Source organism: Scyliorhinus canicula, chromosome 3, assembly GCF_902713615.1.
Source record: "Scyliorhinus canicula chromosome 3, sScyCan1.1, whole genome shotgun sequence".
NCBI lineage: Eukaryota > Metazoa > Chordata > Chondrichthyes > Carcharhiniformes > Scyliorhinidae > Scyliorhinus > Scyliorhinus canicula.
The window spans coordinates 151,603,249-151,616,908 of NC_052148.1; the positions used below are offsets into that span (position 1 = coordinate 151,603,249).

Sequence of the window (13,660 nt, forward strand, 5' to 3'; positions counted from 1 at the left end):
GGCTCCCTTCTGGCATTTTTTCTCCCCTTCCCTTTCTTCTTTTCTTTTCCCCTTGTTTTTCTTTTTCCCCCCTGTTCTGCACCCTATTTTTTTTTTTGTTTCTTCCCTTTTTCTTCTCTCCTCCCTTCTCTCCTTTACCACTTTATTTTTCCTATTTTATAAAACTCTTCTCAGGTGAGCTTGTTTTGGGTGAGAAAAAGAAAGTTCAAAAAGAAAAAAAATATATTTTTTTTCCCCCTCCCCTCTCTTTAAAAGTTTTCTTTTCAGAGTTTTGTTTTTGCAAAAGTTCTTTTTTCCTTCCTTTTCCCTCATTCACCCAGGGTCGAGAGAGAGAGGCCTCTTTGTTCTTGCCTCGTGGTGGTCACTGCCGGATGGGGGGTGAGTGGGGGTGGCGTTGGTTGGTCGGTCCCCGTTCTGTCCCCGCTGCTTGGTCCGAGCCGCCGCTCGTGTCTCACCCTGCACTCTCCTGCTGGGGGGGGAGGGGGTCGTTGGTTGCTCCTCTGTTCCTTCCCCTCTGCAGGTTCGGCCCCGCTTCAGTCCGGGCCGCTGCTCCGATCCTGCCCTGCGCTCTGGTGCCGTGGGGGGGGGTTGTTGTTGCAGCTGCTGCCGCCGCCGGATTGCTCCTCTCCCGAGGGCCCAGTTCCCCTGCCACCGATTTCGCGGGACTTTGAATTCCCCCCCCCCCCCCCCCCCCCGTTGCAGAGACCCCCTGAAAAAAGCCCCGACTTCGTTGACCTGCGGGAGCCCCTTTTTTTGCGACCGCTACGCTCGCAAATCGGAAGTATCTCCCTCAAGTTTGATACTATCTTTAACTTTTTTAGTTAACCTCCCCTTGAATTTTTTTCTTTCTTTTTCTTTTAGGAATCTATCTATTGTGTCTATTCTAACATGCCCGTTTAAATGTCTGCCTCTGCATATCTGGTAGCCCATCCCTTAACCTAATTTTCCAGTTCACTTTATCCAGTTCTACTCGCATGATTGCCCTTATTTAAATTGAAAGGATTTGTCTTCGACCTAATCCTTCCATCAAACCGAATTTAAAATTCAATCGCTGCCAACCAGGGGTGCCATCACTATATGAGGACATTAATTAAGCTTATCTCACTGTGGGCTGCCCTCTGCCAGCTGTAAAATTGAGGACAGTTTGGGAAAGCCAGCCAGGAAATATTGCAAACCCCCCCCCGCCCCCCCACCTCCAGGTATGCAAACCTGCCAGTGAGGAACGTAAAATCCTTCTTATGATATTTGTGCATTCAATTTTGTATTTGATAACTTATCATTATTGCATTCTGTAACCTAACTGAAATCTGTACTTGCGAACGGTTTTCATTTTAACTCATCTTTGTTATTGCAGATGCTCCTCTTGAATTGCCGTCCTTTCAGCTGACCCCTTCCCACCGTCAGGTTGTGTTTGAGGGCGACAGTCTGCCTTTTCAGTGCATGGCTTCTTATATTGGCCAGGACATGCAAGTGCTCTGGTATCAGGATGGAAAGATAGTGGAAACTGATGAGTCCCAAGGAATCCTTGTTGAAAAAAATATGATACACAATTGTTCCTTTATTGCAAGGTAATAAATTGGCTTGCATTATTTACATCTTAACATTCAGAATAGGAAAGTTTAATTCCATAATTATGGTGCATGTCCAGTATGAGGTCTATTTTTCTCTATACCCGAAATAGATAAAGCGTTCTATTTTTTTCTTACAGGATGTATCTTCTAGTATTATGAAGGTCAGTTTAGTGGGTCTTTAAAAATTATTGTCTTTCCAATCTGTTTCGTTGAGCTATTACGTTTCAGTATGATGCCCCTACTTTCACACTATGCCCTGTGCAATTTTTTACCCTTCCATAGGTGTCCAAATATTTGCTCAAAAGCAAATGTTATAAATGTACTAGATTGTAATGCTCCAAATGTTGAGAAAAGCTATTTCAGGTCTCCTTGATAGTGTATTTTAAATGTGAATTAAATTCACAGAAATGTTGTGCTGGTTATATTTATACCTTTTTCCAACATTGTTGTGCTGGTTATATTTATACCTTTTCTAACATTTACTTCATAATACTTGATATTCGGCAAAGTAAAGATATTGTATTCAATGGCTTTAAGATACTTAAGATTTGACTCTGCTTCAAAATGTTATTCTTTCCCTTCAGTGAGTTTTAAATTTAGAAAAAATGCCATTTTGCATTAAAGAGTTGCTCAAAGCGTTGATCCATTTCAAAAATTGTCCTTGTGGTTGTTGGGCATGCATGTAGTTAATACATCTTTCAGCTGTGGATATTTACAATAAGATAAATTAGTCCATTTTCCAAAGTGAAATTCTTTCCAAACTTGAGTATTCCTTTCAATGTCTCTGTAAAATTATAATGTATTAATGTCTAATTGCAGTGCTCTAACTATCTCAAATATCCAAATGGGTTCCACTGGAAACTGGGAATGCCATGTTCAAACCAACCGAGGAAACAAAACAAAACAGATTGACGTAGTTGTCTTGGAGAGCTCAGCTAAGTATTGCCCTTCAGAGATGGTGATGAATAACAAAGGCGATTTCAGGTAATGACCTTGCACAAAAAAGCTTTTTCATGAAAGACTGGCAGAATGTTTCATATGGTGGTGTCCTTTTTTCAATAAACTTATTGTCTAGAATTAAAGTGTTTTCTTTACTCATCACAACTGATTGCAGTTAATAAATTTGCAATGATAGAATTACTGGCTGCAAGGCATTATTAAGATGTACTCTCTATTTGAAAACTGTCTCAGACTGTGGCATTTATTAAAAATAAGTTTCAACAAAACCTACTTTGTTAATATGTACAGGAATGGGGTTTGGGAAAATTGATGCATGACCATCAATTTGTAGTTATTCTCTAGGAATGTGGTTTAGTAAATGGACAATTTTTGTGATGCATTTAATTGACTATCTAAATTAATAAAAAGTGCTGAGCTTCTAAATATGTGCAGACAATGGCAGTAAAAAAGATAAGACATTAGTTGTCTCAGGTTGCAATGATATACGCTCTTAAGTTACAGTACATAACTTTGTTTTAGAGTTAGCCGCACTCTCACCGTTGTCAGAAGATTGGGAAACCTGTTTCAGAAATTCAGCATGTTGTCAGGATTGATGGTTGAGTACAGTGCTGAAGGAGTTCTCCCATAAAGCACAGTACTTAATCAATATCAGGAGTCAAACATTAAAAAAAATGGGGCCAGCTTTTGAGTTGAACTGGATATTTTATTGTTTGCATGTACCTTGAGTAGCAGGGCAATCTTCTAGTGGAACTGATAATTACTCTCGCAAGCAAACGTTAAGTTAAACCAGGAAGATATAATTTTGCATAACACACACAATTGAGCAACATAGTAATTCCAGTTTTTAACATCTTCCATAAAATTTCCCGGAATACGTAAAACAATAAAAATGTGCTGTGTTAATCCAAATGGTGGACATAATGTTCACTTTTGAGTTTCTGCATATTATTGGTCAACTATTAGCTCTAGAAGGTTACAGGCCATACTTAGTTTCTGCAAATGGTTTCTAATAAATGGTGCTGTAAACAAAGTGGGGGAATTACTAAGTCAGGATTGGAGGAATACAGAGTTTACTGAGTTACAGGGCTGGAGGTTAAACGTAGGGGGGGATTTGTGCCTTGCGTGGACTGAGAGCCAATGTAGGTCAGTGGGTACAGGAGTGATGGGAGAACAGGACTTTGTGGGAGTTATGATATGGCCAGCAGAGTTTGTGTGAGCTTAGGGTTGATGGAGTGTGGAAGACAAGAGGTCTTCATTGCAAGAAATGCACAATAAATTGTTACTGATATAAACTAGCCTATCATCTGAATCATGTGCTATGTTACAAGCATGGTGCTAATAAATATTTATTCTTTTCAAATGAAAGTATTTCAGTCCTAATAACTGAGTCTGTAAAGAAAGAATTTACCATATTCAGTATTATTTTAATGATAAATGTAGCACTTCTTACTCTTGGAGATAAAAAGAATCACAGGGTACATGATGCCTTTGTTACTGCGCACCAGTAAGGAGAGGAGAGTACATTAGTGAAAGAGAATAAAAGCTCCAATTTCCCAAGCTGGACAAAACTGTGAAATTCTGTGCTTGTTAATGCATAATGAGACCTGGCTTGTGAAGAAATTTAGTTAAGTATTAGCTCCAGTTGGACTTACGGTGACGGCGAGCGGGAGGCAGCCGCACAATGGAGGGCTCCCGTTCGGGAACGGCATTTTCGGAGCTTTAAGCCCGGTCACAGGGACCACGGAAGCGGCAAAAGCAGGGAGAAGGCACAGAGGAGGCACAGTGAAGGCACAGTAAAGGAAAATGTCGAGGGTGAGCAAAAAAACGGCCGTAAAAAAAACAGCTGAAGGTCCGTCGGGGAATGGAAAGGTCACCAAGGAAATTGGAGGCTGGAGCACGGGGGAGGCCACATTGCTTACGGCTGAAGAAATAACTGAGGTGATGGCTGCGGAATTTGAAAGGCATGGAGACAATGAGGAAGGAGATGAAGGAGGTTTTGAGCGTTCTGCTGGAGGAGGCGATTTCCCCGGTGACGACGGCGGTGGCGAGCGCAGTGGCGGAGGTGTGGGAGCAAGGGGAGGCGCTGAAGGAAGTGGAGGGGACATTATTGCAGCACGGTGATCAACTTACCTCGGTGGGGAAGGAGATGTGCAACGTGATGGGGATTAACAAGGATCTGCAAGGAAAAATGGAAGACCTGGAAAACAGATCCAGGCGACAGAATTTGAGGATTGTGGGGCTGTCTGAAGGAGTTGAAGGGCCGAGGCCGACTGAGTATTTTGCCACGATGCTGGCAAAACTATTGGGGGAGGGGGAGGATCCCTCCCGATATGAACTGGATCGGGCTCATCGGTCGTGGAGGCCTGTACTAAAGGCGAGTGAGACGCCAAGTGACTCTGTGCTTCTGTAGGTACAGTGTGAAGGAGAAGGTCCTGTGCTGGGCCAAGCAGAAGCGGATGGTGCAGTGGGCTGGAGCTAGTATAAGTGTTTACCAGGACTTTACGGTGGAGCTGGCGAGGAGGCGGGTTGCTTTCAACCGGGTGAAGAGGGCACTGTACATTAGCAAGGTGCAGTGCGGCATTGTGCATATAAGTGTATACCAGGACTTTACGGTGGAGCTGGCGAGGAGGCGGGTTGCTTTCAACCGGGTGAAGAGGGCACTGTACATTAGCAAGGTGCAGTGCGTCATTGTATATCCAGCAAAGCTGAGGGTGACTTACAAGCTCAAGGACTTTTATTTTGGAACGACGGAAGCAGCGGAGGAGTTTGCGAAGGCAGAAGGACTGTGGCAGAACTGAGAAATTGAGAAATGGCCATGTGCCGATGTGACCTCATGACTGTGTTTCCTTTTTTGTTTCACTGCGTGCGGGTGTATGGGCCAAAGGAGCCAATGTTGTATATATTTGGACAAGGGAAGTGATGGGACTTTCACTCGAAGTGAGGGCTCTTTGGGGTGTAGGTGAATATGCGGGGTTTGTGTGCTAAAAGCGGATTTCTGGGCTTTCCTAGGGCCGGATAAGGGGGAAAGGGTCCCGGGCGGGGGCCTCCACGCGGTCTAAGCTGGCCAGTGAACGAAAGTGAGGTGGGGGGAGGGGCTGCGGCCATCGGAGCCTGGCAGAACAGGGTCTGAGTAGTCTAGGCAGTGGATGGGAGGAGTTGGGGGGGTGGTGTTTCCAACTCTTGGGTATCATATATGGTACTCTTTCAGAGGTTGGATGGCGTTGAGTGGGCGGGGGGGGGGGGGGGGGGGGGGCGCGAGTGGACTCTGTGGTGACCATGGGCGGTCCCAGACTCCTTTTTCTTTTTCTCCTTTGTTTTTTGTTTCCACCGTGCGAGGGTTTGTTTTATTGGATGCATATATTGACAGGTGGGCCGTTGTTTGGGGTGGTGGGAGGATGGGATCGTTGTTATTGTTAAGGGAATTGATTTTGTATTTGTTACCATTTACTGTCGGTGGGTGGGGTGTAGATTTTGAAGGAAAATGTGAAAATGGAGAATAAAAACATTTTTTAAAAAAAGTATTAACTCCAGTATCATCCTCCTTCTACACAAGATTTTGGAATTCTTGTGGTGTAGTGGGCAGCATTCCTGTCTCTGAACCAGAAGCACTGGGTTTAAGTCCAATCTGAGGAGTTGATGGCCAAGGAAGGCGTGCTCATAATATGGCCAAATAGGTTGATTATCAACCTAAAAATCCTTCCAAAACATGCAGGTGATGAGAGCAGGAGAGATTCCAGGTTAGCCATGTGATGGAAAGAAAGTCAAAGCCTCTACCATCACTGTTTTAATCTCCAGACTACAACACATGTAAACAAATATGCATGTTGCCACCATTGCCACACAGATTTCAATCCACATCACCCCCCGCCCCCCATACTCCCTGGTGCATAAGTACACTTTGTCCAATTTTTTTTTACTATGTTGTACAGACTTGTTTCTAAAATGTTGGAAATGCAGTGCTCGTACTTATGCAGCATGTTAATCAGTGATTATAATTATTTTCCCCATTCCTGCTCATTCTAGTTGTGCTGTTTTCTTTTCAAATTTTTGTCTGCAGTTTTGAATTTTTAAAATTCTTTCATGAGATGTGGGTGTCTCTGGTTGGGCCAGCATTGGCTATCCCTAATTACCCTTCAACTGAGTAACTCGTTGATTGCACCTGGAGTACTATTTTGCATATTGCCTCGCTCAACAAAGGCTATATACAAAGTGGTTTTATGGGATGACTCTTGAGAATGACCATCTGTTACACAATTTCAAAAGCCTTTTTCTCTTTATTCTTTTATGGGATGTGGGTGCTAGTGGCAAGGTGAGCATTTGCTGTCCCTCCATAATTGCCCTTAAACTGAGGGTAGTTTAGAGACAACCACACTGCTGTGTGTCTGGAGTCACATTTGGGCCAGACCAGGTAAAGATGGCAGATTTCTTTCACTAAAGGTATCGATATAATGTCGTAATAGCATAGGTTACAAAATCCTTAGGCTAAAATCCAGTTTGTACATGGAGAGTATGTTGGCAGGTCAGCTCCGTAGGGAGTCTGCGGCAGGGGAAATTGTCCAGGTGCTGGACAGAGCAGGGAAGTTGGTGGTAGCTCCAGATCAGATTAACAAGGTCTTTAAGGAATTCTGTGAGAGGTTGTACAGGTCAGAGCCACCTAGGGGTGGCCAAGAGATGCAGGAATTTCTAGATGGGCTGGAGTACCAATGGTTAGGGGAGGGGAACAGGGCTACATTAGAGGGGGTGATAATGGAGCAGGAGATAAAAGGTGCAATTGGAAGGATGCAGTCGGGGAAGGTGGCAGGGCCGGATGGGTTTCCAGTAAAATATTCAAAAATAAGCTGGTACTGCTGATGGTGGGGATGTTTGAGGAGGCGATAATGAAGGGGCTGTTATCGCAAACTTTGGGGCAGGCATCGATTTCCCTGTTACTTAAGAAAGATAAGGATCCGACGCAGTGTCGGTCGTATAGGCCCATATCACTTTTAAACGTCGGTGCAAAGATATTAGCCAAGGTACTGGCAGGTAGGCTGGAGGAGTGCCTCCTGAAGGTGACAGGTGAAGATCAGACGGGGTTTGTGAGAGGGAGGCAGCTCTTTTCGAACGTTAGGAGGCTATTGAACGTGGTTATGTTACTGGCGGAGGGGAAGGAAACGGAGGTGGTTGTGGCATTGGACACCAAGAAAGCGTTTGACCGGGTAGAATGGGGGTACTTGATGGCAGTTTAGGAGCGGTTTGGAATTGGACCCAGATTTGTGGACTGGGTAAAACTATTATATAAGGAGCCGAGGGCTAGTGTCTGCACAAATAACATCAGCTCAGAATGCTTTCCTCTCCACCGTGGGACTAGGAAGGGATATCCTATGTCCCCCCTACTGTTTGCACTCACGATTGAGCCATTGGCCATCGCATTAAGAAGTTCGGGGGTATGGTAAGGAATAGTGCCGGGGGGGGGGGGGGGGGGGGGGGGGGGGGGGGGGGGGGGCAGCAGAGAGGGATAGAGCATAGGGTGTCCTTGTATGCCGATGACTTGTTATTCTACGTGTCGGAACTGAATGTGTTAATAGGAAGAATACCGGAGCTGCTTTGGGTATTTGGGTCTTTCTCTAAAGCCTGACAAGTGAATATTTTGTGGTGTCTCGGCCAGGGGTGAGAGCAGGGGTGGGGTTGCTACCATCCTGTAGGGCAGGGACTCGCTTTAAATATTTGGGGGTGCAGGTTGCTCGAGATTGTGGGGGGCGTGTAGGTACAAAATTTCTAGTTTGGTGGGGAGGGTGAAAGCTGATGTGGCAAGGTTGGATGATCTCTTCTGTCATCTTACGAACCTGATGTGTCATTACTGGGTGGTGAATGTGGAGACGGTACTCAGCTGGGTCAGAGTGGTTGACTCCCAATGGGTCAGAATGGAGGAGAGTTTGGGTAGGGGATCGGGATTGAAAGCGCTAGCGACAGCGCCGCTCCCTACGGCCCCGAGGAGATACTCAGGGAATCCAGTAGTAATAGCTTTGTTGAGAATTTGGAGGAAGTTTCGACAGCACTTCGGTTTGGGGGCAGGGTCAAGGGAAATGCTGATTCGGGGGAACCATAGATTTGAACAAGTGAAGTGGGATGGAAATTTTCAGAGATGGGAGGAGAAAGGAATTAGGACACTAAAAGATTTGTTTCTTGGGGGGGTTTCTTGTTTCTTGCCAGATTGAAGGAGCTGGGAGCGAAGTATGGACTGGAGCGGGGGAAATATTTAGATACATGCAGGTTCAAGACTTTGCCAGAAAGGAGATACAGTGGAGCCATCATCCATAGTGCTGAAGACAGAGAGACTAGAGAAGGGGATAGTGTCGGCGGTTTACGAGGCTATTTTGGATCGCTTTGTTGATCGCCCGAAGGCGGATCCTGTTATTGGATTTGTTTATTGTCACGTGTACCGAGGTACAGTGAAAAGTATTTTTCTGCAAGCAGCTCAACAGATCATTCAGTACATGGGAAGAAAAGGGAATTAAACAGAATTCAAGAAAATACATGAGAATACATAATAGGGCAACACAATATATACAATGTACTACATAAGCATTGGCATCGGATGAAGCAGACATGGGTGTAGTGTTAATGAGGTCAGGGTGGAGGGTGTTAGGGTGGAGATCAACCTCTCCATCGTGTGCCCTGGTATGGCGGGGGGACCTGCTGGAATTCTTGATGCTTGAAAAGGTCAAATTTGAACTGAGGGGAAGGATGGAGGGATTCCACAATTCATGGGCGTTATTCATTATGCATAGAACATAGAACAGTACAACATAGAACAGGCCCTTCGGCCCTTGATGTTCTGCCGAGCATCGTCTGAAACCAAGATCAAGCTATCCCACTGCCTGTCATCCTGGTGTGCTCCATGTGCCTATCCAATAATCGCTTGAAAGTTCCTAAAGTGTCCGACTCCACTATCACAGCAGGCAGTCCATTCCACACACTAGCCACTCTCTAAGTAAAGAACCTACCTCGGATATCCCTCCTATATCTCCCACCCTGAATCTTATAGTTATGCCCCCTTGTAACAGCTGCATCCACCCGAGGAAATGGTCTCTGAATGTCCACTCTATCTATCCCCCTCATCATCTTATAAACCTCAATTAAGTCGCCTCTCATCCTCCTCCGCTCCAAAGAGAAAAGCCCTAGCTCCCTCAATCTTTCCTCATCAGACCTATCCTGCAAACCAGGCAGCATCCTGGAAAATCTCCTTTGCACCCTTTCCAATGCTTCAACATCCTTCCTATAATGAGGTGACCAGAACTGCACACAATACTCCAAATGTGGTCTCACTAGGGTCATGTATAGTTGCAGCATAATCACGCGGCTCTTAAACACAAGCCCCTGTTAATAAACGCTAACGCACTATAAGCCTTCTTCACGACTCTATCCACTTGAGTGGCAACCTTCAGAAATGAAAATCGCTTATTGTCACAAGTAGGCTTCAATGAAGTTACAGTGAAAAGCCCCTAGTTGCCACATTCCGGCGCTTGTTCGGGGAGGCTGGTACGGGAATTGAACCGTGCTGTTGGTCTGCTTTAAAAGCCAGCGATTTAGCCCAGTGTGCTAAGTTCCACATTTCTCGGAATGCTGCCGTAGACCCTGTAATCCGCATTCAAATTTTTTCTACCAAAATGAATCATCTCGCACTTATAAGGGTTAAACTCCATCTGCCATTTTTCGGCCCAGCTCTGCATCCTATCAATGTCTCTTTGCAGCCTACAACAGCCCTCCACCTCATCCACTACTCCACCAATCTTGGTGTCATCAGCAAATGTACTGACCCACCCTTCAGCCCCCTCCTCCAAGTCATTGATAAAAATCACAAATAGCAGAGGACCCAGCACTGATCCCTGTGGTACACCGTTGGTAACTGGCCTCCAGTCTGAAAATTTTCCATCCACCACCACCCTCTGTCTTCTTTGTGATAGCCAGTTACTTATCCAATTGGCCAAATTTCCTTCTATCCCATACCTCCTTACTTTCTTCATGAGCCGCCCATGGGGAACCTTATCAAACGCCTTACTAAAATCCATGTATACGACATCAACTGCTCTACCTTCATCTACACATTTAGTTACCTCCTCAAAGAATTCGATCAAATTTGTGAGGCAAGACTTACCCTTCACAAATCCATGTTGACTATCCCGGATTAAGCTGCATCTTTCCAAATGGTCATAAATCCTATCCTTCAGGACCTTTTCCATTAACTTACCGACCACCGAAGCAAGACTAACTGGCCTATAATTACCAGGGTCAATCCTATTCCCTTTCTTGAACAGAGGAACAACATTCGCCACTCTCCAGTCCTCTGGCACTATCCCCGTGGACAATGAGGACCCAAAGATCAAAGCCAAAGGCTCTGCAGTCTCATCCCTTGCCTCCCAAAGAATCCTTGGATATATCCCACCTGGCCCAGCGGACTTGTCGACCATCAGTTTTTCAAAATTGCTAATACATCCTTCCTCAGAACATCTACCTCCTCCAGCCTACCCGCCTGTATCACACTCTCATCCTCAAAAACATGACCCCTCTCCTTGGTGAACACTGAAGAAAAGTATTCATTCAACGCCTCCTATTTCTTCTGACTCCATGCACAAGTTCCCTCTACTGTCCTTGACCGGCCCTACCCTCACCCTGGTCATTTTTTAATTTCTCACATAAGAGTAAAAAGCCTTGGGGATTTCCTTGATCCGACCCACCAAGGACTTGTCATGCCCCCTCCTAGCTCTCCTAAGCCCTTTTTTTAAAGCTCATTCCTTGCTACCTTGTAACCCTCAAGTGACCCAACTGAACCTTGTTTTCTAATCCTTACATACGCTTCCTTTTTTCCTCTTGACCAGACATCCAACCTCTTTTGTGAACCATGGTTCCCTCACACGGCCATTTCCTCCCTGCCTGACAGGGACATACATATCAAGGACATGCAGTATTTGTTCCTTGAACAGGCTCCCCTTTTCATTTGTGCCTTTCCCTGACAGTTTCTGTTCCCATTTTATGCTCCCTAATTCTTGCCTAATCGCATCATAATTACCCTTCCCTCAATTATAAATCTTGCCCTGCCGTATGGCCCTATCCCTCTCCATTGCAATTGTGAAAGACACAGAATTGTGGTCACTATCTTCAAAGTGCTCTCCCACAAACAAATCTAACATTTGGCCCGGTTCATTACCCAGTACCAAATCCAATGTGCCCCGCCCTCTTGTCAGCCTATCCACATATTGTGTCAGGAAACCCTCCTGCACACACTACAAAAACTGCCCCATCCGAGCTGTTCGACCTATAGAGGTTCCAATCAATATTTGGAAGTCACCAATGACAACTACCCTGAGACCTCCACACCTATCCATAATCTGTTTTGCAATTTCTTCCTCCACATCTCTATTACTATTTGGGGGCCTATAGAATACTCCTAACAATGTGACCGCTCCTTTCCTATTTCTAACTTCGGCCCTCAGTAGACAGATCACCTTCGAACTGCCTTTCTGCAGCCGTTAAACTATCCTTAATTAACAATGCTACTCCTCCACCTCTTTTACCACCTTCCCTACTCTTACTGAAACATCTATACCCCGGAACGTCCAACAACCATTCCTGTCTCTGTTCTAACCATGTCTCTGTAATGGCCACAACATCTTAGTCCCAAGTACCAATCCACGCTCCAAGTTCACCTACCTTATTCCAGATGCTCCTTGCATTGAAGTAGACACAATTCAACCCACCTTTCTGTCTGCCAGTACACTCCTGCGACCTTGATACCTTCCGCAGTACCTCACTACTCCCAACACTGGCTTCTGGATGCAGCTCATTTTCCCAGCCCCCTGATAAATTAGTTTAAACCCACCCGAAGAGCCGTAGCAAATTTACATCCCAGGATATGGGTGCCCCTCTGGTTCAGGTGCAAACCGTCCTGTCTGTACAGGTCCCACCTTCCCCAGAATGTGCTCCAATTATCCACGTACCTGAAACCCTCCATCCGACACCAGTCCTGCAACCAGGTGTTTATCTGCACTCTCTCCCTGTTCCTCACCTCACTAGCACATGGCACCTGCAACAAACCAGAGATGACAACATGGTCTGTCCTGGCTCTCGGCTTCCACCCTAGCTTCCTAAATTCCTGTTTTAAGTCCCCGTCCCTTCTCTTACCTATGTCGTTGGTACCGATGTGTACCACGACTTGTGACTGTTCCCCCTCCCCCTTAAGGATTCTGAAAACATGGTCCGGGACGTCACGGACCCTGGCACCCGGGAGGCAACATACCATCCATGAGTCTCTTTCGCTGCCACAGAATCGTCTATCTGTCCCTCTAACTATCGAGTCCCCAATAACTATTGCTCTCCTGCTCTCCCTCCTTCCCTTCTGAGCCACAGGGACGGACTCAGTGCTGGAGATCCGTTCACCGTGGCTTACCCCTGGTAGGTCGTCCCCCTCAACAGTATCCAAAACTGTATACTTGTTACTGAGGGGAACAACCACAGAGGATCCCTGCACTGACTGCTTCTTCCCAGCCCCTCTCACCATCACCCATCTATCTTGATTCTTCGGAGTAACTACATCACTGAGGCTGTTATCTGTGACCACCTCTGCCTCCCGAATGATCCGAAGTTCATCCAGCTCCAGTTCCCTAATGCGGTTTCTGAGGAGCTGGAGATGGGTGCACTTCCCACAGGTGAAATCAGCAGGGACACTGACGGCGTCCCTCACCTCAAACATTCTGCAGGAGGAACATTGCACTGCCTTCCCCGCCATCCCCCCTAGATTTAAAAACAAAAAGAAAGAAAGAACTTACCTGTTATTCACTCTACCCCTTAGGTTAAAGGAGGTGGAAGGTTGGGGGACACTACAAGTATAGTGTCTAGGGTTTAGGAACTGCCCAACTTAAATACAGGTAAAAATAAAACACTTAACCAGCAACCACTGCGCCCCACACAAGAACAGCACTTTCAAGAATTGGATCACATCGATCATTAGGGAGGTGGGGGGCTGGGAGGGTTTAGAAAGAGGGACTGTATGTGTTAATGGTGACTATGGGTGATTCCTGATTCCTTTTTGTCATTTGTTTATGTTGACATGCGGGCTAATGTTTGGGGTTTAGTGGGAGGATGGGATCTTGTTA

The 13,660-nt window shown here is 45.7% G+C and overlaps 1 protein-coding gene across 1 annotated transcript in view; it reads left to right on the forward strand.

Moving 5' to 3' along the window:
* adgra3 (adhesion G protein-coupled receptor A3) overlaps positions 1–13,660 on the forward strand; it is a 200,285-nt gene that overhangs the window by 131,924 nt on the left and 54,701 nt on the right. Inside the window, exons 7-8 of the mRNA XM_038791486.1 lie at positions 1,355–1,568; positions 2,391–2,555. Coding sequence (XP_038647414.1) covers positions 1,355–1,568; positions 2,391–2,555 — 379 coding nt within the window. The remainder of the gene's footprint in view (positions 1–1,354; positions 1,569–2,390; positions 2,556–13,660) is intronic.